Below are 22,216 nucleotides of genomic sequence, written 5' to 3' on the forward strand. Positions count from 1 at the left end.
GTATATTTTTGATGAAATCTGAGAGCTGTCTCACTCCTCCATAGGCTTTCAGAGGGACTGAAACTTGATGGCCCAGAATAGTAAGTAAAAACGTCATTTAAGGAGTCCAAATGACTACAGTGGCTCTGTATTAAGTCTATCATGCGACGAAAATACTTTTTGAGCGGAAAAACAACAAAAATAACGACTTTATCCCACTATTATTGTTGTTCAATTTGAGCCTCTGACGAGAGTTCGCGGGAGTGCCACGACGCATGCGCGAGAACTGAGATTACGGCGTTCTTCTTCTACTACTACTTGATACTGGCTGCTCACTCTTTCAGTAGAAGAAGAAGAAGAACGCCGTAATCTCAGTTCTCGCGCATGCGTCGTGGCACTCCCGCAAACACTCGTCAGAGGCTCAAATTGAACAACAATAATAGTGGGATAAAGTCGTTATTTTTGTTGTTTTTGCGAATCTCCGCTAAAATTCAGACTTCCGCAAAGCCGCCGCGCGCATCCGCGCCAAACAGACGGAGCGCAATAGAACGCAATAATTCTGACTAAAATATACATATTTCTAAAATATTTGTTGTTAGACAATGTGCCATATGTAGATTTTTAAACCTATAAGTATGCATTTATGGAAGTGACCATTATAATTGGGTAATCATATTTAGGCTAATATGCTTTTGTTTTTATTTTAATTTTTAGTTCAGTGAATTAAAAAACTAAATTATTAATACATGCCTGCATTACATTCACTGTATTTTTTTATAGCCTTCAATATCAACATTGTTTTAAGAACATCATTGGGCAGGATGTGAAATAAATTAAAACATTTAAATAAATTAATATTAAAATAAATACAGATTTTTTTTTATTTATCCAAATACAAAAACATAGAAAATACAGCCCTATTAAGTTACTTAATAGGGCTGTATTTTCTAAGTTTTTCTATTTGGATAAAAAAAAATGTACTTAAAGTAACCTGATATGCATAGTGTTATGCAGAAACCCCATTTAAAAGGCATATTAAAATGTTCACTGTATAATGAATAATTTTTGTGATTATTTAATACCCTGTTAAAACAATAGTTACATTACAATTACCATAAAAATATAATAAAGGCAACATCTATAGTTTTTTTTTTTTTTTTTGGAAAAAAGGTTAACAGTGATCAGAGAGTTTACAAATCAGTGAAGCATTGGAATCGGGATCGGTATCGGCAGCAAAAATCCTGATCGGAGCATCCCTAGTTTTAGTGAACTATTATAACCCTGATACTTTATTGAATACATACTGTACATTTAAATACTGGTCTTTCCTCCTGACTATGAATTAAATGGGAATTAAATTAAATATAGTTTATTGTGCAAGTAAAAATGAATATATAATGCGGGACTTTTAATTATAAACCAGCTGGAAATACACCGGGACTCTTATTTTGAAAGGTCTGCGCCTTTATTGCAGTTACATGAGCTCATTCACATTCAGATGAGATAAAATATACATTGATACCGTCTAAAACACATGACTATATAAACATCGTAAAGTAAACACTGTCATTATTCATCAGCATTAGTTCAGAAACAATTGTCTGGCATAAATGTGTGTTATTGATTGATTGAGCCGCTCTAGAGCTGGATTGGGGGTGTGTGTGTGTGTGTTATTGATTGATTGAGCCGCTCTAGAGCTGGATTGAGGATGTTTGTGTGTTTTCCAGCGGTTAGATCAGTTCAGATCAAATGTGCGCATCTGTTACACAGGACATCAGCTCTGACTAGATCTCTTCCCTAATCGACCCTCACTAACATTTTCGTCTCGTTTTTATTTGTTGACAAAAATGACAGTTGATTTTCGTTATAGTTTTTGTCATGCAACACTAGTTTTTATTTAGTTATCATCAGAGGTGGACAAAGTACACAACTCCATTACTCAAGTGAAAGTAAAAGTACTACTGGTCAAATATTACTCTGTTACAAGTGAAAGTTGTAAAAAACTATTTTTACTTAAGTAAAAGTACAGAAGTACTTGCTTTTAAAAGTACTTAAGTATCAAAAGTAAATTTCCTTTTTTATGTCAATGCATTATTTTATTATTGTTGCATTGTTGTATAAATGCACGGTGGTTTAAGCCCTTCAGTGATGCTCCATCCGACATGCTAGCATACGACCACCTTGAACTAATTTAAATACTTAAAAGTTACAAAGCTCTTTACAAAGCTGCTGTCACTTTAAGGGAGAATACACAAATCCCACACACTGATACACATCCGATATTCCCCCAACTGTTTACGTTCACTTAAGACATAATCAACTTTGTTTACGTGAATACTTTCCAAAATGAAAATTGACATTTTGTGTGTATTGGTCTGTTTAAGTGCGAAAAAAACACAAAAGAAAGCTCTATTCAGTGCTCGTGCTCTGGCATCTCAGAGACACAAAAACCAGACTGAACTGAGCTCTTTCATCATCCATATGTCTGCGCTTCTCTTTCTCCCAGACATTTACATTTTGCAAAAAAAAAAAAAACACTTTTAAAGAAGAAAAAAAATCATCCACTGACTTGCAAAGCTGCTACAGAAACAACTTTTGACTTCGAGGACCTTGATAGAAATGTAGTGGAGTAAAAAGTACGATATTTTTCTTTCAAATGTAGTGAAGTTAAAGTAAAAGTTTCCCGAAAAAATAAAACTTCAGTAAAGTACAGATACTCAAAAAGTGTACTTAAGTACAGTACTCAAGTAAATGTACTTCGTTGCTGTCCACCTCTGGTTATCATCTAATTTTCGTCAGTGAAAAAAGGTCGTTGACGAAAATTATGACGAAAATTATTCGTCAACAAAATTAACACTGGATCAATGGACGTTTTTCTCATTTCTAATGACATAAGCAGGCGATATTTCCACACTAATACCTGTTTTCTTCAGGAATGTGCAACGCCATCATAATGAGAGGCTCCATGCACTGCACCTTCCAGCCCTGCCGCTCACTCACACGGCCAGTTTCAGGATCCAGGAAGTGATTGGGCATCCGACTCCATATGACAGGTGTCAACATCTGGGCATCTAGCCGGGGCGGACACTGCGGGACCGGGTTCTTGTGGTCGCTGCGGAACATGGCCGCAGAGATGGGCATTATGTTCTGGATGAAAGTGTGGGGAAAAGAAGGATATGAATAACGAACACTTTATGTCAATGTTTGTACAACAACAAAAGGCACTGACCTTTAGTTTGCCGAGTTCCACCTGTAACATGTTCTGGCTTGATGGCAAACAAAACACAGCAGGGAAGAGCTTCGTGTTGGGCTCCACCTGGAACACAGAGAAACCACTTAAAGAGCACCTATCATGGAATTTTGAAATTTACCTTTCATGTAGAGTGTAACATAGATCTAAGTGAACAAAAACATCCTGCAAAGTTTGAAATATGACAGTGCACCGTATATATAGTTATTTTCTTTCAAAAGTAAGAGTCGACTGAGTCATTTTTAAGAATCGTTAGAAGACCGAAGCTTTTTCTCTGACTAGATGACGTCAACTTATCAAGTTATTTGAATACGATACGCCCACTTATTGCGCTCCAAGACGCCAGTGAAAACTAGAAAACATCATGGCGACGAGACGCTGAGTTCTGAAGTGCGACTCAAAAGCAAACTTTACATCTGCCCAAAATGAGCATCTGAAGACTAAGTGGCTTGAAGACAAACCATACATCGTCGCGATTGTGTGTTTATTAGTCTTCAAATGTCTCTATTTGCATGTTTCGCGATCTCAGGAAGCTTTTATTATGGACTTCTATTATGGCACATGGTATCTTCTTCGTCTATCTGTACGATATATGGACTACATGTGCTCAGAGCGCCCTCCGGCTGCCAGGATGAGCTGAAAACAACACATAAGAGACTCAATCGCTCATGATTAGGCTACATCTGCGCATTTTGAGGAAGTATTGAATAAAAAAATACTCCTCTGTTTAGAAATTTGACACAGACATATGAGAATCTATCAATATTTCTCCTCATCTGCACACTTTTGAACTAAAAGCCCTGAGGGATGTTGATTTGTCGCGAGTCTTCGTGAGGAGAATAGAGGAGTTTTTTTATGAATGAGATCAGCTGAACCTCATATTACAATCAAACGGTTCCGACGCGGTTTTCATATTCATAACTCCTGACACATATTAACAAATTACTGTCACTATAAGACTTTGATGGGCGTTCCGTTTCCGAAAATATCTGCACAGACTAAACCAATCACAACTGACTGGGTCATCGGACCAATCACCGCAGATTAGCGTCACGTAAAGGCGGGGTTTGAAAAGTGAATCACTAAAGGAATCATTTGAGAATCGCTGTCAAAACAGGTCAAAATAAATGCATATTATAAGAAAACTAAAGTCTTTTTTGTCATTGCATGCATGCAAAACTGTTGTTGGGGACTTCTAAAACAATATTTGGAACATTTTAAATGCCATAATAGGTGCTCTTTAAAGGGGTAGTTCACCCAAAAATGAAATCCCTCTCCCTCATGTCTTTCCAAACCATTCAGACCTTCGTTCACCTTCAGACACAAATGAAGATATTTCTGATTAAATCTGATCGCTTTATGACCCCTCCATAGACAGCAACGCCCACTTTCAAGGGCCAGAAAGGAAGTAAAGACATACTTTAGTGTGCAAAACAAACACAAATAATGACTTTATTCATCAATCTCTTCAATGTCAGTCTCCTACGCTGTTGATGTAGTAAACACAGTGCATCACGTGACCAAGTGTGCCACACACTGTTGCCAACAAATTTTCAGGGGAAGTTGCTAAAGGCAGATCGAGTTGTTGCTAAAAGTTGCTAAATGACGTTGTGACGTCATTGCGTAATCGCAAGGCAAAACTATGCCATTATGTAACGCGTAGATATTATTTGATATGCTAATTTAGATTTGTTTGTCAAATAAATTAAAGCAATGTGTTAGTTAATATGTACGGATCGAGCCCCACACATGACGTGCAAGAAAAAAAAAAGTAAATTGTGCGCAAAATTTACAAATATGTTCCTTCGATTTGCTAAACCGTCCACACAATTTACTCATTTGTTCCCTCGATTTATAAATCGTGTGCACGATTTAGCCTACTAGTTTTTTTCCTGCATGTCATATGCAGGGCTCCATAAATATGCTACCTAAATCAGGGCTCGACATTAAGCCTGTTCACACGCTTGTAAATCTGTCATTCACTTGTCCGAGTAAAACATTTGCTTGTCCGGATTTTTTTTGTAAATATAATCTATTCTAAAGCAATATTCTCACCAGTGTTTAATCAGCTTTGACATATTTAAATCTGCATATTTGTCATATTTGTACCTTTTTAGAAAGGGCATTTTTCCATAATCTTATTAAATATAGGATATGCTTCAGCTTTCCTTTTATATTCTTAAATTTGATCTATAAATTAAATTAGAATAAGATACTATAGGCTGTTAGCAATCAAATTAAATCATTTACACTGAAAAATTACAATTGCACTAAATAATGTTATGAGATTATTTTAAATATTTTTGAATAAATAAGAAATGTGGGAAAGATGAAACTAAAGCACCAGTAGGTGGCAGCATGTGACCGTCTGAATGAGCGAGTCATTGAGTCGATTCAGTGAAACGGTTGATTCATTCAAGAATTTGGCGGTCGTTTACGAATAGGCCATTGAATCTTTGATTCAACCGATTCATTAAAACGCTGAATCATTCACTAACACACACTGATGCTGTGAGATGTGTTACGGTTCTGCTGTGATATTTGTTTGGAACTATTTTCGCTGCTGAAATAGAACAAAAACAGTCCATATTGCATCTAAAATATAAGTGACTTAATGTTAAATAATTGTTAATGGAACTGGCGTATGAAATCAGTGTCATTTTCAGTCCTGATGGAATTCAGGAAAACAGCACTCTTGTTAGTGTAATGTTGCTTAACTGTATCATATGTTATAAATATAAAAACCACAATTTTAACTGTGTATGTTAACTGAGTTTCTGTGTGTGAGCGGCGCTCATTTGTTTTTGATTTTCTCCTCGAGAGGCTGCGCGAGCATCAACAGCTCAACCAACGTCAGTTAGTTTTTTATTATCCACTATCGATCTCCACTTACACTGATGCAGAATCATTATTGCACTTTGGTGATTCCCTAGTTATTTTTTGTTTTGACGTTTTAACCAGGATACTTGTGCGTCGGGCAAGTAAAATTGTTTTTCACTTGCCCCTTCAAAAAATCCACTTGTCCCGGACAAGCGTTAATGTCGAGCCCTGCCTAAATGATCTTCCGGTTTTTACAGCGATTTCCACATTTACACAGCAATCTTAAGGAATTATGAATGAACCGCTCGGCCTATTGAGCTAGCTTGTACGTGTGTTGTTTGGATTAGAGTCACTTTCCAGAAGTTGCTAAGGTAGTCTGAAAAGTTGCTAAATCTAGCAACAAAATTGCTAAGTTGGCAACACTGGTGCCACACAATCCTGAAAAGTGAAGCCAAAGCGTCTCGATCGCCCCCTGGTGGCTGGATGCAGTATAGCTCATAAACCCCGCCCCCTCCATGTAATCGAATGGGACGCGAGACAAACTAAACAATCAAATCACACTTCAAATAAATGTTTTCCGAATATGGTCATTTCAAGTATTCATTCTTTAACCCCTTTGCAGTCAAAGATCGCCGACGGCCCCAGATTACTGTCCTTCAACATTCACTGCACGTTAAAACATCACACTCGAACTTCATCTGGAAAAACTTGGTATAATTATAAAGATTAAAGCGTCCAGCTTCGTTATTTGACCACTGTTTATGATAAAACAAGGTTGCAGTGACATTCATTTCTTAATCTATGTCAGGAGTGCAAAATAATCGATCTGTAATGAACAATATTTTGAATAAAACATTAACAAGAATCAAAAGCCAGTCACCTCTTCTCCTTTTTATTTGTGCTCACATACATGCACGTAATTTTAGAGATTTCATCCTCAGATTTGAAATGAAGCATGACCACACTTGTGGCTTCACTTTAGTTGTTTTACTACATTCACATAATATTTTTATACATTTAAAAATATATTATTAATATGTTTTATTTTAGGTTTAATTTTTGAGCCTATATATCTCCATATTAATAACTCGTCTGAGTAAGTCTTGAATTGTAAACTCTTAAGCGTTGGCTTTCTAGATATATATTACTTATGTGTATATTCAGAAATAATAATAATAATGCGAGCAGCAGCCCTTTTATATGGGGTATGTCAAAATGCCCTTCTTGCCAAAATGGGGGGGGGGGGGGGGGGTGACAGGCAAGGGGTTAAATAAGTTTAGTTTTAGTTAGTACGCTATTAAAACGGGGGTGTGACATTTTAGACATTTTCGGGAACTTCGGGAGGAGATTTGAGCTTTAATTTCTACATTTTCATAACTGTTTATTTCACAAAAAGTCATTGATAAGCCGGCGGGAGTGTGGCAGGACCTTCATATCGCGGCTCCAAGATGTCAGCGCCTTATTTGAACACTGACGGCTTCACTTACTTCAATAGAAGAGAGTGAAGGTGCGTCGTCCATCTTTTTTTACAGGGTTTGGTTCTGGTGTAGAACCCGGAAACTCTGCACTGTGTTAACTACGTCAACAGCGTAAGAGACTGACACAGACGAGAAGAGATTGATGAATAAAGTATTCTCATCTCTTCATCACATTAAAGCTAAACCACTGGAGTCACATGACTATTTTAACCATGTCTTTACTTCCTTTCTGGAGCTTGAAAGTGGGCGTTTCTGTCTATGGAGGGGTCAGAGAGCTCTCAGATCTCATCAGAAATATCTTCATTTGTGTCTGAAGATGAACGAAAGTCTGACGGGTTTGAGCGACATGAGGAATTAATGACAGAATTCACCTTTTTGGTAGCCTGGTTAAAACCAGACCATTCTCAGTAGTAACTGAGTTATGGTCTGGCAAAGCTTCATAGACAAATCATTTCCAAAGGGGCGTCACCAACGGACGACGCTCAAATGCCTCTCGGTGCAATTGGATAGACCTAAAACCAATCAGAGCGATGAGGGAGATGACGTATGCAGAGCGACGGAGAAACATCTGACTGGCCGTTTATCAATATTCGTTCTTGTCTGTACTTGTGTTCTCAAATAGGAAATGTCCCCGGTTTCCATTTCAGAAATCTGGTCACCTTACCTAAACCACATATTAATGTTTAATATATTATTTTTAAAATGTAAACAAAAAGAGGCAGGGTGTTTTATACTTCGTTTTATTATAAATATATAAGATAACCAATGTAGGCCTAGCTACGCATTGCCTGAACCACATTCGTGTGGCTATTATTATTATGTTTAATTTTTATTTTTTTATGAAATGAGGCAGTGGTGTTTTATGACATATTTCGTACGCGAACTTCTGACTTGCGTCCGTGACTTACCAAGTTTGACTCCGGAGAACGAACTCCCGAGGACGGGAGGACACTAGTCCGCCTACTATGCTCTTGACAGCATCACTCAGTATATATTTGTATATGTAGTGCACGCAATGCATATTATCTTCAATGCATGTTTATAACAAAACGAAATATAAAAAACCCAGCCTCTTTTCGTTTACATTAAAAAAAACACACACACATAATATAGGCTATGATTATCACTGTAATAAATTAAATATGACACAAAACACAACCCAGTCTCTTTTTGTTAAATGTCAGTTTATGTGTGATCATCAATAGCAATTATACAAGTATAAGTAAAAGGTATAAGAAGCTATACAATAAATAAAGCAATTCAGTCAAAGTCAGCGCCAGGAGACTAACGGTTAAGTTTAATATCTTAAAAATATAAAGTTATGAAACTTCACTTTGCCCTCAGATAAAACGATCTGTCTAGGAACAAATTATAGATTAATGAGAGCAAAGATCAGCCGTTAGATCTACACAAGACGAGACGGTTTAACCACTACAGGACATCAGAGCCAGCGGCAGACGGCAGAAGGACTGGCCGAGGAAAGGCGCCTCTCGACGGGCTCAATAATCGTTTGAGCGCCGCTGAACCACTGGAGCTCACAACTCCGAAAACGGCAGATCAAATTTTAAAAAAGGCGCTCTCTTTATAAATAAACCACAGATTTGAGCTTTAAACAACTTCATTCACTCCTGAAAAGGACTTAAAACTATATTTTGTAAAACATTAACACTACCAGAGGGCTCTTGCTAAGACCCATTCGTTTTTCCACACGACTTTTGCCGAATCCAGTCGGTAAAACAGCGATAACATCTTTTTTAGATATAAAGGCTTCGAGTGTTGTTCTTTGCTCGGGTTTTAACGAAAAGGAGAAGTTTAAATCGCTTAAAACAGACGCGATAGCTGATTCGAACGAGTGATGCTCCACAGCAGCTGCAAATCTGCTTCAACGTCGCTGCGCTGTCGTCATCGTGTAAAGCCCGCCCCAACGTTTCTGATTGGTGCCTCGATTTCTGGGGTTTAGAAATGGGTTTGAATGGACTCTTTGCCAGACTACTTGCAGAGCAAATCTAAATTTGCCGGAAGTTGTCTGGGTTTTCCCAGGCTACCTTTTTGGGTGAACTTACCCTTTAATGTCACATTAAATAGACATAAATGATGGTGATATTTAGGAAATTAGGATGTCAAATGTTAGCTTTCTCCACTCTACAGCAAACGTACCTAGTTCCTTGTGAAACCTAATTCACCTTGGCCATTTTATCTCACCTGGTAGAAAGCGTTGATCTCTTTCCCATTGGCTGTAAAGGTCATCAGTCCTGTGTCCAGGTCCACCAAGCAGCCAATCACAAAGTCCTCCTGGCTGATGCGCGTTTGCTGCGAGCTGCTGAATTCTCCGCCCCACACCATGTAGCAGTTGCTGCGTTTTACACTGACGAAAGCAGGAAAAGAGACTTGTGCTGAAACGTGGGTGGAAGTTGTTTCAGAATATAAAACCCTAGGGGTACATCTGGACTTCTGCTTTGGTTTTAAAACCCACATAAAAAAGGTTTGCAAAAAGTTTAAATTTAACTTGGTAAATTTTAGATTTATCAAATGAGGCTGCAAAGGTATATTTTCACTCTATGATTGTTTCTCATATCACATATTGTTTGACAAGCTAATACACATTCCCTTGTTTTAAAACCATTAGAATTACTACACAAACAAGCACTTAAAATTGTAGATAAAAAACAATTTCGTTTTCATCATTGTCATATTTTAAATAAGAGTTAAGAGTTTTTTCTTTAGACTTTTCCACAGACCCCCTGTCACTCCTTTGCGGCCCCCCATTTCAGTTTGAAATAAAGTTTGCAGAATAAAACCGCAAACCGGGGGGAACGCAGATATGATGTCATCAACAAGCCACGCCCTCACACGCAATAGCAATTTCTCACAATTTACAAATAGTCGGAAACATTTGGGATATTGTAAGTACTCAATTGAACAAAATATGTAACACTAGCCTAGTAATTTCTGGATATTTTACTGAAAAAATGTTACATAGTGCAGCTTTAAGTGTGCTTCCCTACTCTAATAGTGATATTCTGGTGGAAAATGAACTGTGTTACCTGTCATGAATGTTGCCTTTGTCGTCCCCAACCGTTACGGTTACATTTCGGACTTTAACCAGATCAAAGTGTGGGTCGTACAGGTGGTAGTCCGGAGTGACCCAGCCTGCCCAAACTCCACTGGGCTCCTGTCCGGCAAATACTCGGACTGAGTAATAATACTGGAGGGAAGAAAAGAAGGTCAAGCATTATTTAGTTACACAGATATTTAGTAAGGGAGATTTCCTCCATACGGTGGTTGTGTTTGAGATGATATCCGCATCGTCTCGATCATCAGGGACGACGTCCTCCATCAGACGAGGCATCGCTGGAACCACCGGTGGTTGGGTGAACGCGGCCTTCTTCGCCTTGGAAAAAAACCTGGGAATCACAGATATCCTGTCATTTCTGAATAGTGTTAATTTCGTCAGACGAGATGAGACTAAATATGTTTGTCAACAACCTTTTTTTCCATGACTAAGACGAGACGATGACGAGACTGCACCAATGTCCAAAAACGCTGACTGAGGGCGTTTTCACACACACTTTGTTTGGTCCGGATTTTCTGACTTTTCAGTTTGGTCCGAATCAAAACTACAGGTGTGAAACCTCCACTGACCACGACAGCATAGACGAAATTTGGTCCGACGAAAAGAGGTCGTCTCAGTGCGGATCAAACTGAACAAAGGCTCGGTTCGTTTCTAGTGTGAAAGCATTTTCTGTACGGTTCGTACTTTCAGACCATTTACAGGAAGTTCCTGTTTATGTTTAAATATTATCATGTTATTTTTAAATTTCATCTCGGCTATATTGATTATGAAAAGTGAAAAGATGCGCAATATGTCAGAAGGTCAGAAATGATTTTGAACTAAATTTTGTATGATTTGGCTTAGAAAGCCTTTCTTTAATGTGAATTTCGTTTTGTATTATTGTATGTTAATTTTAATCAACGTTTAATCAGATAATTGCCTGGATTTAATAAATAAGAAGCAAATAGTCTATAGCAGACAATAATCGCAGGAGCGATCACATGCTTTACACACGAACTGGAGCGTCTCAAATAAACCCAAACTCAGCAGATACTGTCTCACAAACATGAGAAATATGTGAATATAAAGCTTGAAATGTCCACTTTTAAACTTAACGAAAAGAAAATAGTCCAGCAATGCAACTGTTCAATAGTGGCAACGATATACGTCCGTTCATTCATTCTTGTCAAAGACGCGTCAGACGCACGTCCGTTTACAAACCAATCACAGTCCAGATGCCACATGATGAAGACGAGTGGACACAAGTGTGTCATGTTCAGATCTTTAGTGCACTCGCATGATGGCAATGTGAAACCAAACCAAAACTAACCGAATGTATCAAATGTATCAAAACATGAACTTCGGTTCGGACTTTCAGGTGTGAAAACGCCCTATTCGCACGGGATTAGTATTATCTGGAGACCTCTGGTGATTTGTAATAATTGCAGAGAATGTCTGTGATCTTAATCCAGTGCGAATCGGCCATGTCTGTAATTTGTAAAGTAAAAATTCCCCCGCAAATTACCATATTTCGCCGAACACCGAGGTCCTGTGATAATATTAGTGCCGTGTGAATCGGCATCTGTGATTTGGCCAGGATTAGGCGGATCGTATATCATTTTTGCAAGGTTTTTGTTTCCTGTGCGCATTTTTATCTTTATCTTTCACGAAGAATGGAGCTAGGCTGCATATAATGCGCACCGTTATACTTTCACTTTAGAATGAGCACCAATTTGGGAGTAAATTGCTTGAATGGTGTGTTTAATATTATTCATAATGAAAAACACAAAAACAGAACAGGACAATGACAAACTCGCTTAAATGGGCACTTTTACATTTAGCTTTGAAACTGAATCTTCCGCCGTGAAAGCATTTTCTGTACGGTTCGTACTTTCAGAGCATTTACAGGAAGTTCCTGTTTATGTTTAAATATTATCATGTTATTTTTAAATTTCATCTCGGCTATATTGATTATGAAAAGTGAAAAGATGCGCAATATGTCAGAAGACAGAAGGTCAGAAATGATTTTGAACTAAATTTTGTATGATTTGGCTTAGAAAGCCTTTCTTTAATGTGAATTTCGTTTTGTATTATTGTATGTTAATTTTAATTAACGTTTCATCAGATAATTGCCTGGATTTAATAAATAAGAAGCAAATAGTCTATAGCAGACAATAATCGCGGGAGCGATCACATGCTTTACACATGAACTGGAGCGTCTCAAATAAACCCAAACTCAGCAGATACCGTCTCACAAACATGAGAAATATGTGAATATAAAGCTTGAAATGTCCACTTTTAAACGTAACGAAAAGAAAATAGTCCAGCAATGCAACTGTTCAATAGTGGCAACGATATACGTCCGTTCATTCATTCTTGTCAAAGACGCGTCAGACGCACGTCCGTTTACAAACCAATCACAGTCCAGATGCCACATGATGAAGACGAGTGGACACAAGTGTGTCATGTTCAGATCTTTAGTGCACTCGCATGATGTCAATGCGAAAGCAAACCAAAACTAACCGAATGTATCAAAACATGAACTTCGGTTCGGACTTTCAGGTGTGAAAACGCCCTATCCGCACGGGATTAGTATTATCTGGAGACCTCTGGTGATTTGTAATAATTGCAGAGAATGTCTGTGATCTTAATCCAGTGCGAATCGGCCATGTCTGTAATTTGTAAAGTAAAAATTCCCCCGCAAATTACCATATTTCGCCGAACACCGAGGTCCTGTGATAATATTAGTGCCGTATGAATCGGCATCTGTGATTTAGCCAGGATTAGGCGGATCGTTTATCATTTTTGCAAGGTTTTTGTTTCCTGTGCGCATTTTTATCTTTATCTTTCACGAAGAATGGAGCTATGGCTGCATATAATGCGCACCGTTATACTTTCACTTTAGAATGAGCACCAATTTGGGAGTAAATTGCTTGAATGGTGTGTTTAATATTATTCATAATGAAAAACACAAAAACAGAACAGGACAATGACAAACTCGCTTAAAAGGGCGCTTTTACATTTAGCTTTGAAACTGAATCTTCCGCCGTATATTGTTATTATTGCTCAGTTCAGTTTTTAATTGTAGCGTCTGTTCTCTAACTGAACTAAATTATTTTTATTACTATAAAACAATCAAAATGATATCGATACGACTGTTTATAATTTCATACAGCTATATCTATAACGAAAAAACCTTTACAAGTCTTGACATCATATCCGGGAGATAAGTCGGTAAATTTGAGTAAAATCACAGGCTTGCTCATCCCGTGCGAATGTGCCACGCAAAACTCAGATGTGGGGAGTAATTTCTAAATCACACGAGGTCCCCAGATAAAACTAATCCTGTGAGAATAGGGCTTAAGACTAAATTAACATGCATTATTGTTGACAAAAAAAAGACGAGACTAAAATGTTTTGCTTAAAATAAAAACTAAGATAAAATCTCTCTTCATTTTTGTCTACAATCGTCTCTACTTTTTCATCATGAGATGAATATTCAGCTGTTCAAAATATTCCGAAAGAGTTTGCGCTGTTGCTCAAGTATAGCTCTCTGCCAGCCTATCATCTCGCGGCGTGTGGTCACATGGTTCCCGGAGCGCTCAATACTTCTAGCGCTGTGTCAGTACATGTGAATGGCTGAAGCGGACACACAACAGCTTCACTATACAGGAGTTTACAGCAGGTTCTGGTAAACACTACAGCATAGTGTGCATTGATTATTACGTCAACCATATTTACAGTATCATTATATTATGGAGAGTGATGGAGATCAACATTGTTTATATTAATGTTTTTCTTGTATTTAGCCCTCAGGTATTTCTTACTAATCAGTCACACTTATACTCATTGGTGGTCAAATGTGACCATACACTTTAACTATTTTTAAAATAAATATCCTATATTTTAGTTCAATAATATTTATTGTATATTTTGAGGAGATCTTTTGGTACTAAATACTATTTGTGCAATAATTATGTCCATTAATGACCACTTAAAACATTTTTCTTCTAATATTTGTATTATTTATTTTACAATTAGTGTATTAATTAAGGTTAAAATAGAGACTTCCACTGCAAAGAGGCAAATTAGAGTCATTTTGTGGCTGGAAAAATACAAAAAATCATTTGTAATGCCATTCCTGGTACCTGTATGGCTCTTTAATAAATATACATGTGTCTAGTTGCTCAAAAAAGTATTGCAGATCATAACTGCTGACTTATTTGTGAAATTTATGACATTTTAATAATAATAGTGAATAGTAAAGAATGCAAGCAAATATAATTTAACCCCAAAAAGAGTTTAAAATAATGCTAAAAGGCAAACTTATGTTTCCTTATGTACAGTAGGATATATACATATGAACTGATACTGAATCAAGATCGAAATCGATATTTGTGCCCATCGTCTCATAAGCTAATGCTGATTTTAGGCATCTGTGCTGTAAATCATCCAGTTAGCTGTGCTGTTGTGCACATACATTATGCAGGTTATATATATTTTATGTAAATTATTTTGCCACACGATATATTGAGTTTTCCTTTGACTAAAACTAGACTAAAATGACGAGACTTTTAGTCGACTAAAACTTGACTAACAAAAAAAAGATATGTGAATGACTAAATATGACTAAAACTAACAAGGACATTTGGCACAAAACTAAGACTAAATTAAAAATAGGTGACGGTTTTCTGAATCAGAACACAAGACTCCAGATAAACTCTTGCATCTCTCACCCTCTCTTTTTGCTCTTCTCTGTGGCGGTGTCCTTCTCGTTTTCACTCTCTTTGCTGCCAGGAAGCTCTTTAGGGACGGAAGGCTCTTTCTCTTTCTCATCTTGCTCCTTACGAGTGGCCGACTTCTTCAGGAGCTCAAACTCAGATTCGGGGTCCACCTCAAGAGCCTCATCCTCAGGGATGGTGAGGGTTCGGGTCAGGGGCGAAGCGCCCACTGGCACCTTGAAGGTTTCGTGGAATTCAATGGGCATGCTGAGTCTAAAGAACAGAAGGTCTGTGTTGGCGTTCTGAGATCCAAATGTCCTATGAGTCAGTTTCAGACAGGGGGCGCTATCCACCGTTCCATCCACACGGGACACCTATTGAAGAAATCAACGAAGAAAGTGTTGTTTTAGTACTATCTATATCCTATTATAGCCTTTATTCATTTTTAGTATGTTGGTAATGTGTTTTTGCCATTTTTATTAGCTTTTTAAAGGGGTCATGAACTGAGAAATCAAATTTTCCTTGAGTTTTTGACACATTAGAGGTCATCATATTATAAGAACTTAGTCCAAAAACAGCTTTTACTGCACCCGAGCCCAGAGACTGACTCGTTGTGGATGAGCCTATAATAGATGGTGAAAGAGCGCCTCTGCAGAAGAAGATCAACGCCCACTTCATCATCACAGCTTTGGCCCCGCCCACTGGAGTGTTAGTGAGATGACGAGGAGAGACGAACTGACTAAAAATAACATGACCTTCCAAAGGATCCTAATGCTAGCAATGAGCTGATTTATTCTCAACAATGTGAACGTCTCAGTTGAGCATTATTTATTTGTGTTCGCTACATTTCACTGTGGATTCTTTGGGAAATCAGTCGCAGTTTCGCCGCAGACTTTTACCATATGGACTCGACAGTAACGCCACAACATGTGAGTAAAGGTTCTTTCACAGTGGACGTGATTTTGATGAGCGGATAATTCCTGCGATGGTTTTATTGTTAGATCAGCTGTTTGTGTAATGAGTGCTTCCACACCAAACGCAAAAACAACGTTTATTTTTTCCACTTCAATGTCGATTTTTTTAACTCTAGCGACGACAGAAAAGGCTTCAAACCAATCATATACAAGGAAACAAAGGTGACGAAATGTCCAGTTGATGTCACTAGCCATTCAATCAACATTAACCTTTGCCAGGTATGGCATTTCTCACAAGATTACAGCTGTTTGCCCACTGTAGGCTACAGACAACGATAACATCACCTTTTGAGTTAAAACTCGCTTTTTTTCTAAACCTTGTGTCTGCGACTATGGAAAGTTAATGTGTTTCCGTCAGTACGACTGTGGCACTTAAAGGGATAGTTCACCCAAAAACGAAAATGTGATGTTTTTCTGCTTACCCCCAAGGCATCCAAGATGTAGGTGTGTTCGTTTCTTCAGTAGAACACAAATGAAGATTTTTAGCTCCAACCGTTGCTGTGTGTCACTCATATAATGCTTGTCAATGGGGTCGAATTCTATTAGAGTAAAAAAAAAACATGGACAGACAACTTCAAATTAAACCCTGTGGCTCATGACGAAACATTGATGTCTTAAGACACGAAACGATCGGTTTCTGAGAGAAACCCAACAGTATTTATGCAAATATATCACCTCATATCAGACGAACGCTTCAGCTCTACAGACTGCCATCACTTCCTGTGTGTGAGGTCAAAATAGCGGCCGGGTCATAGATATATATACATAGATTCTTCATTCGAGCGATCCACGCCATGATCCACGCAGGCACTAATGAGGTATCTATGTATATATATATATCTATGACCCGGCTGTAATTTTGACCTCACTCACAGGAAGTGATGGCAGTCTGCAGAGCTGAAGACATTCGTCTGATATGAGGTGATATATTTTCATAAATACCGTTAGTTTCTCTCAGAAACCGATCGTTTCGTGTCTTAAGACATCAATGTGTCGTCACGAGCCGCGGGGTTTAATTTGAAGTTGTCTGTCCATGTTTTTTTTACTCTAATAGAATTCGACCCCATTGACAAGCATTATATGAGTGACACACAGCAACGGTTGGAGTTAAAAATCTTCATTTGTGTTCTACTGAAGAAACGAAGACACCTACATCTTGGATGCCTTGGGGGTAAGCAGAAAAACATCACATTTTCGTTTTTGGGTGAACTATCCCTTTAAATGTTTACATTGACTCAACTGGAAAGCAGTGTTAATTTCGTTGACAAATAATTTGTGTCATAATTTTCGTCAAAGACCTTTTTTCACTGACGAAAACGAGACGATAACTAAATAAAAACTAGTGTTGGATGACAAAAACTATGACGAAAATCAACTGTCATTTTCGTCGACAAATAAAAACGAGACGTAAATGTTAGGGAGGGACGATTAGGGAAGAGATCCAGTCAGAACTGATGTCCTGTGTAACAGATGCTGATCTAACCTCTGGAAAACACGGCTCACTCATCCCCAATCCAGCGCTCCAGAAATTTTTTTAACAGTTCTCATTTTAGTTTACTAACATCACTGGCCTGAGAAAAACAAAGAAAGAACTGTGTAGATTAGCATGTTCAGTGTGTTTTTACCTCGATATGAGGGTGGTCCGTTGGTACAGGCACAAACTGGGGCAAGCTTTTGCTGAACCACATGGTAATATCTCTCTTCATGTTGATGGCGAAGGGCTCGAAGCCTTCCTGCAGGCCACAGATGGTGAAGTAACGCAGGCTGCTCACGTTCTGCCCAAGGTTGAGCCGGCCCACCTGGGACATCCCCAAACTGCACACAGGGATGAAGCCTGGCCAGGACAACAGACATGTTATTAAAGATGAATCAACTTTCCCTTGAGCTTTTGACATATAAGAGGTCATGGCAAATATAAGAATATCCTGTAAGTTTCAGAGCTGAAAACTTTCTTATTAGTCAAAGAAAAGGTTTTATAGACACCAGACCCGTAAAACGATCTTGTGCTTCACCTTTACGTCATCGTGCGACGAAACACCGCCTCTACAGAATAATAAGCACGTGCAATTAAGTAGCCCCGCCCACCGACTCATGGAGCTGGTCGGATTGCTCTAGCCAGCAGCAATAAACATGCCGAGGATATCACGATATTGCTATTCCTGGTTGTGGAAGAACACAGTCGCTTCCCTCGGATCCTAATATTAGGAATATGTGGTTGAACTTTATTTTTAATGAAGTTCCAGCTCACGTGGGGATTTGCAGACATATTGAGATTGAAACACAATGCTGTGCCTTCTATATCGGACCCGACAGGAATGGTGCAGCACACTTATGTGAGTAAAACATGTTTTTTATACGTGATAGTATTGCATTGTTACAGATCGTTTGATATGTGTACGATTGTGTATTGATTATGTGTAGAGAGACTTGTTGTAACGTTATGTGTGTGTCCGCGCGAGTGAGAGTGTGTCCGTGTCCGCGAGTGTGTGTGTCTCCGCGCGAGTGTGTGTGTGTGTGTGTGTGTGTGTCTCCGCGCAAGTGTGTGTGTGTGTTTATGTGTGTGTGTGTGTGTGTGTTTATGTGTGTGCGTGTGTGTGTGTTTATGTGTGTGTGTGTGTGTGTGTGTGTGTTTATGTGTGTGTGTCTCCGCGCGAGTGTGAGTGTCTCCCCGCGCGAGTGTGTGTATGTGTGTGTCTCCGCGCGAGTGTGTGTGTGTGTCTCCGCGCGAGTGTGTGTGTGTGTCTCCGCGTGAGTGTGTGTGTGTGTGTGTGTGTGTGTCTCCGCGCGAGTGTGAGTGTCTCCCCGCGCGAGTGTGTGTGTATGTGTGTGTCTCTGCGCGCGAGTGTGTGTGTATGTGTGTGTGTCTCCGCGCGAGTGTGTGTGCGTGTGTCTCTCCACGCGAGTGTGTGTGTGTGTGTGTGTGTATGTGTGTGTGTCTCCGCGCGAGTGTGTGTGTGTGTGTGTGTGTGTGTGTGTGTGTCTCCCCGCGCGTGTGTGTGTGTGTGTGTGTGTGTGTGTGTGTGTGAGAGAGAGATTTAGTGTTTGTTTGATATTTTGCCAGTTCTCTGAGCATTTCCCCTAGACGATTCCTGGGACAGACGGTAGCTAAAGCTCATTAAATATGCAAATATTATCCAATCCTAGCCGTGGGCGTTTACTTCCAAGTCTTCAGTTCGACACGCCCATCAAATACTAGTGTTTCTCAGAGAGCCTCAAAACCAAGGCAGAAAATAGCCTATTACTTATTCATTATGATGTTTTTGAATGTAAAAACCACATAAACGCCATAAGTTGACCTCAGATAACAGTATAAAAAAATAAAAAAAGCCAGTTCATGACCCCTTTAAATCTCACAGCCGAATAACATCTCGATATCCTTCCTCTGTGTGACTGTCACCTTCTCCGATCTCAATGTCTTTGAAGGCCATCTCCGACCCAGAGTCACTGATGAGCATCTCTCCGTTCAGAGTGAACATAATGTTCTGCTCGGTCAGGTCGATCATGCAGCCCACCACGTCTCCGGACTGCCACGCCCGGCCAAACGGCTCATTCCCGATGTGCCAGCGCTGAGCCTATGGGTAAAAATCAGGAAAAGGGTGAAGTTTTACTCAGCATTAAAATTATCAAAAGTGACAAACACGTGTATAATGTTAAAGGGTTAGTTCACCCAAAATTGAAAATTCTGTCAGCAATTACTCACCCTCATGTTGTTCCAACCATGTAAGACCTTCGTTCATCTTCGGAACATAATTTAGTATATTTTTGATGAAATCTGAGAGCTGTCTCACTCCTCCATAGGCTTTCAGAGGGAATGAAACTTGATGGCCCAGAATAGTAAGTAAAAACGTAATTTAAGGAGTCCAAATGACTACAGTGGCTCTGTATTAAGTCTATCATGCGACGAAAATACTTTTTGAGCGGAAAAACAACAAAAATAACGACTTTATCCCACTATTATTGTTGTTCAATTTGAGCCTCTGACGAGAGTTTGCGGGTGTGCCACGACGCATGCGCGAGAACTGAGATTACGGCGTTCTTCTTCTTCTACTACTACTTGTTACTGGCTGCTCACTCTTTCAGTAGTAGTAGAAGAAGAAGAACGCCGTAATCTCAGTTCTCGCGCATGCGTCGTGGCACTCCCGCAAACTCTCGTCAGAGGCTCAAATTGAACAACAATAATAGTGGGATAAAGTCGTTATTTTTGTTGTTTTTCCGCTCAAAAAGTATTTTCGTCGCATGATAGACTTAATACAGAGCCACTGTAGTCATTTGGACTCCTTAAAGCTACACTATGTAACTTTTCCGTCCACTAGAGGTCGCCTGTTCAAAACAAAGGCGTAGTTTGATGACGCCACGTTTGAGCGCAGAATCTCGGGACATGTGGTCTTCAGCTCACAGCCGGTGGGAAACAGTCATCAGGACTCGGGCAGAAATCATGTTCATGGATGCGATTATTAACATTACTGTAGTGAAGCAGAGCAGGAGCGAGTGTTGTGGAGCGGAGCAAGGCCGCAGGAGCGATTGAAGAGCGGGACTGTTATTATGGCATAGTCGCTGGCGGGACTTTTATTATGACACGGTTGCCGGCGCTACTTCCTCTTTTCCAGTCATGAGTCTGAGGTAACGCAGCTCTGTTTATCGTATTAGATATATCTGAGTGTGTTGAAAAGGAAGTTATGACGTTCGCTCGGCGGCTGCTATGACACTTGTTCACACTGCAGTGAGAGTAAAGTGTTTCACTGAATAAAACCAGAGACCGAGGGTGACGCAGATATGACGCAATCAACAGGCGACTCCCTCACACGCATAGCTCACACGTCCCGGTTCCTCGGTTAAAATAGCAATTTCTCACGATTTACAAATAGTTGGAAACATTTGGGATATTCTAAGTACTCAACTGAACAAAATATATAACACTGGCCTAGTGGTTTCTGGATGTTTTACTGCAAAAATCCTACATAGTTCACCTTTAAATGACGTTTTTACTTACTATTCTGGGCCATCAAGTTTCATTCCCTCTGAAAGCCTATGGAGGAGTGAGACAGCTCTCAGATTTCATCAAAAATATACTAAATTATGTTCCGAAGATGAACGAAGGTCTTACATGGTTGGAACAACATGAGGGTGAGTAATTGCTGACTTTATTTTCAATTTTGGGTGAACTATCCCTTTAAGATTTCAAATAAATGCAGAAATATTGTTTCTTAAAGGACAACTCCGGTGAAAAATGAACTTAGGGGTAATTAACACATGGTTACCGAGTAGATCGTTCTCTGGGATGCGTTTTCATGAAAATCGAATGTAAAGAGTTTTATCTCTAAAAACTGATTAGCTTATAATGCTAGCGTTCGTGCCTCGACTTGTCGGGACTGTTTTCCAAGATGGCTCCTGTCTGTATACGCGTAATGTACTGTCTTTATAAAGCATCTTCTTATTAAACTGTTTGTACACTTACAAAGTTCTCAATGCTTCGGTTTGCGTGTAGGGACCCTCATTATGCTCCTGTGTTAGTGTGAGGCTATTTTGAGCCTTGTTAGTGGCATTAACTAGCGATTTAATTTGACTTATTCTATGCCCTATATATTAGCGTTATAAGCTAATCTGTTTTTAGAGATAAAACTCTTTACATTCGATTTTCATGAAAACGCATCGCAGAGAACGATCTACTCGCTAACCATGTGTTAATTACCCCTAGGTTCATTTTTCACCGGAGTTGTCCTTTAAGCATCATATCCTCATATGAGAGTGATTAGTGAAGGGTCATGTGACACTGAAGACTGGAGTAATGATGATAAATTCAGCTTTGATCACTGAAATATATTACACTTTACTATACATTCACATAGAGAACAGCTGCTTTAAATTGTAATAAAATGACACAATTTTACTGTATTTTTGATCAAATAAATGCAGACTTGGTGAGCATTACAGACATTAAAAAA

General features: G+C 39.0%; 1 protein-coding gene across 1 annotated transcript in view; it reads right to left on the minus strand.

Moving 5' to 3' along the window:
* The window catches only part of ryr1a (ryanodine receptor 1a (skeletal)), a 262,797-nt gene that overhangs the window by 179,643 nt on the left and 60,938 nt on the right, over window positions 1-22,216 (minus strand). Inside the window, exons 28-35 of the mRNA XM_079804711.1 lie at window positions 19,672-19,846; window positions 17,900-18,108; window positions 15,316-15,674; window positions 10,805-10,931; window positions 10,572-10,732; window positions 9,730-9,892; window positions 3,209-3,295; window positions 2,900-3,126 (exon numbers count right to left, since the gene is read on the minus strand). Coding sequence (XP_079660837.1) covers window positions 2,900-3,126; window positions 3,209-3,295; window positions 9,730-9,892; window positions 10,572-10,732; window positions 10,805-10,931; window positions 15,316-15,674; window positions 17,900-18,108; window positions 19,672-19,846 — 1,508 coding nt within the window. The remainder of the gene's footprint in view (window positions 1-2,899; window positions 3,127-3,208; window positions 3,296-9,729; window positions 9,893-10,571; window positions 10,733-10,804; window positions 10,932-15,315; window positions 15,675-17,899; window positions 18,109-19,671; window positions 19,847-22,216) is intronic.

Source organism: Gobio gobio (genome assembly GCF_949357685.1).
Source record: "Gobio gobio genome assembly, chromosome: 22".
NCBI classification, from domain to species: domain Eukaryota; kingdom Metazoa; phylum Chordata; class Actinopteri; order Cypriniformes; family Gobionidae; genus Gobio; species Gobio gobio.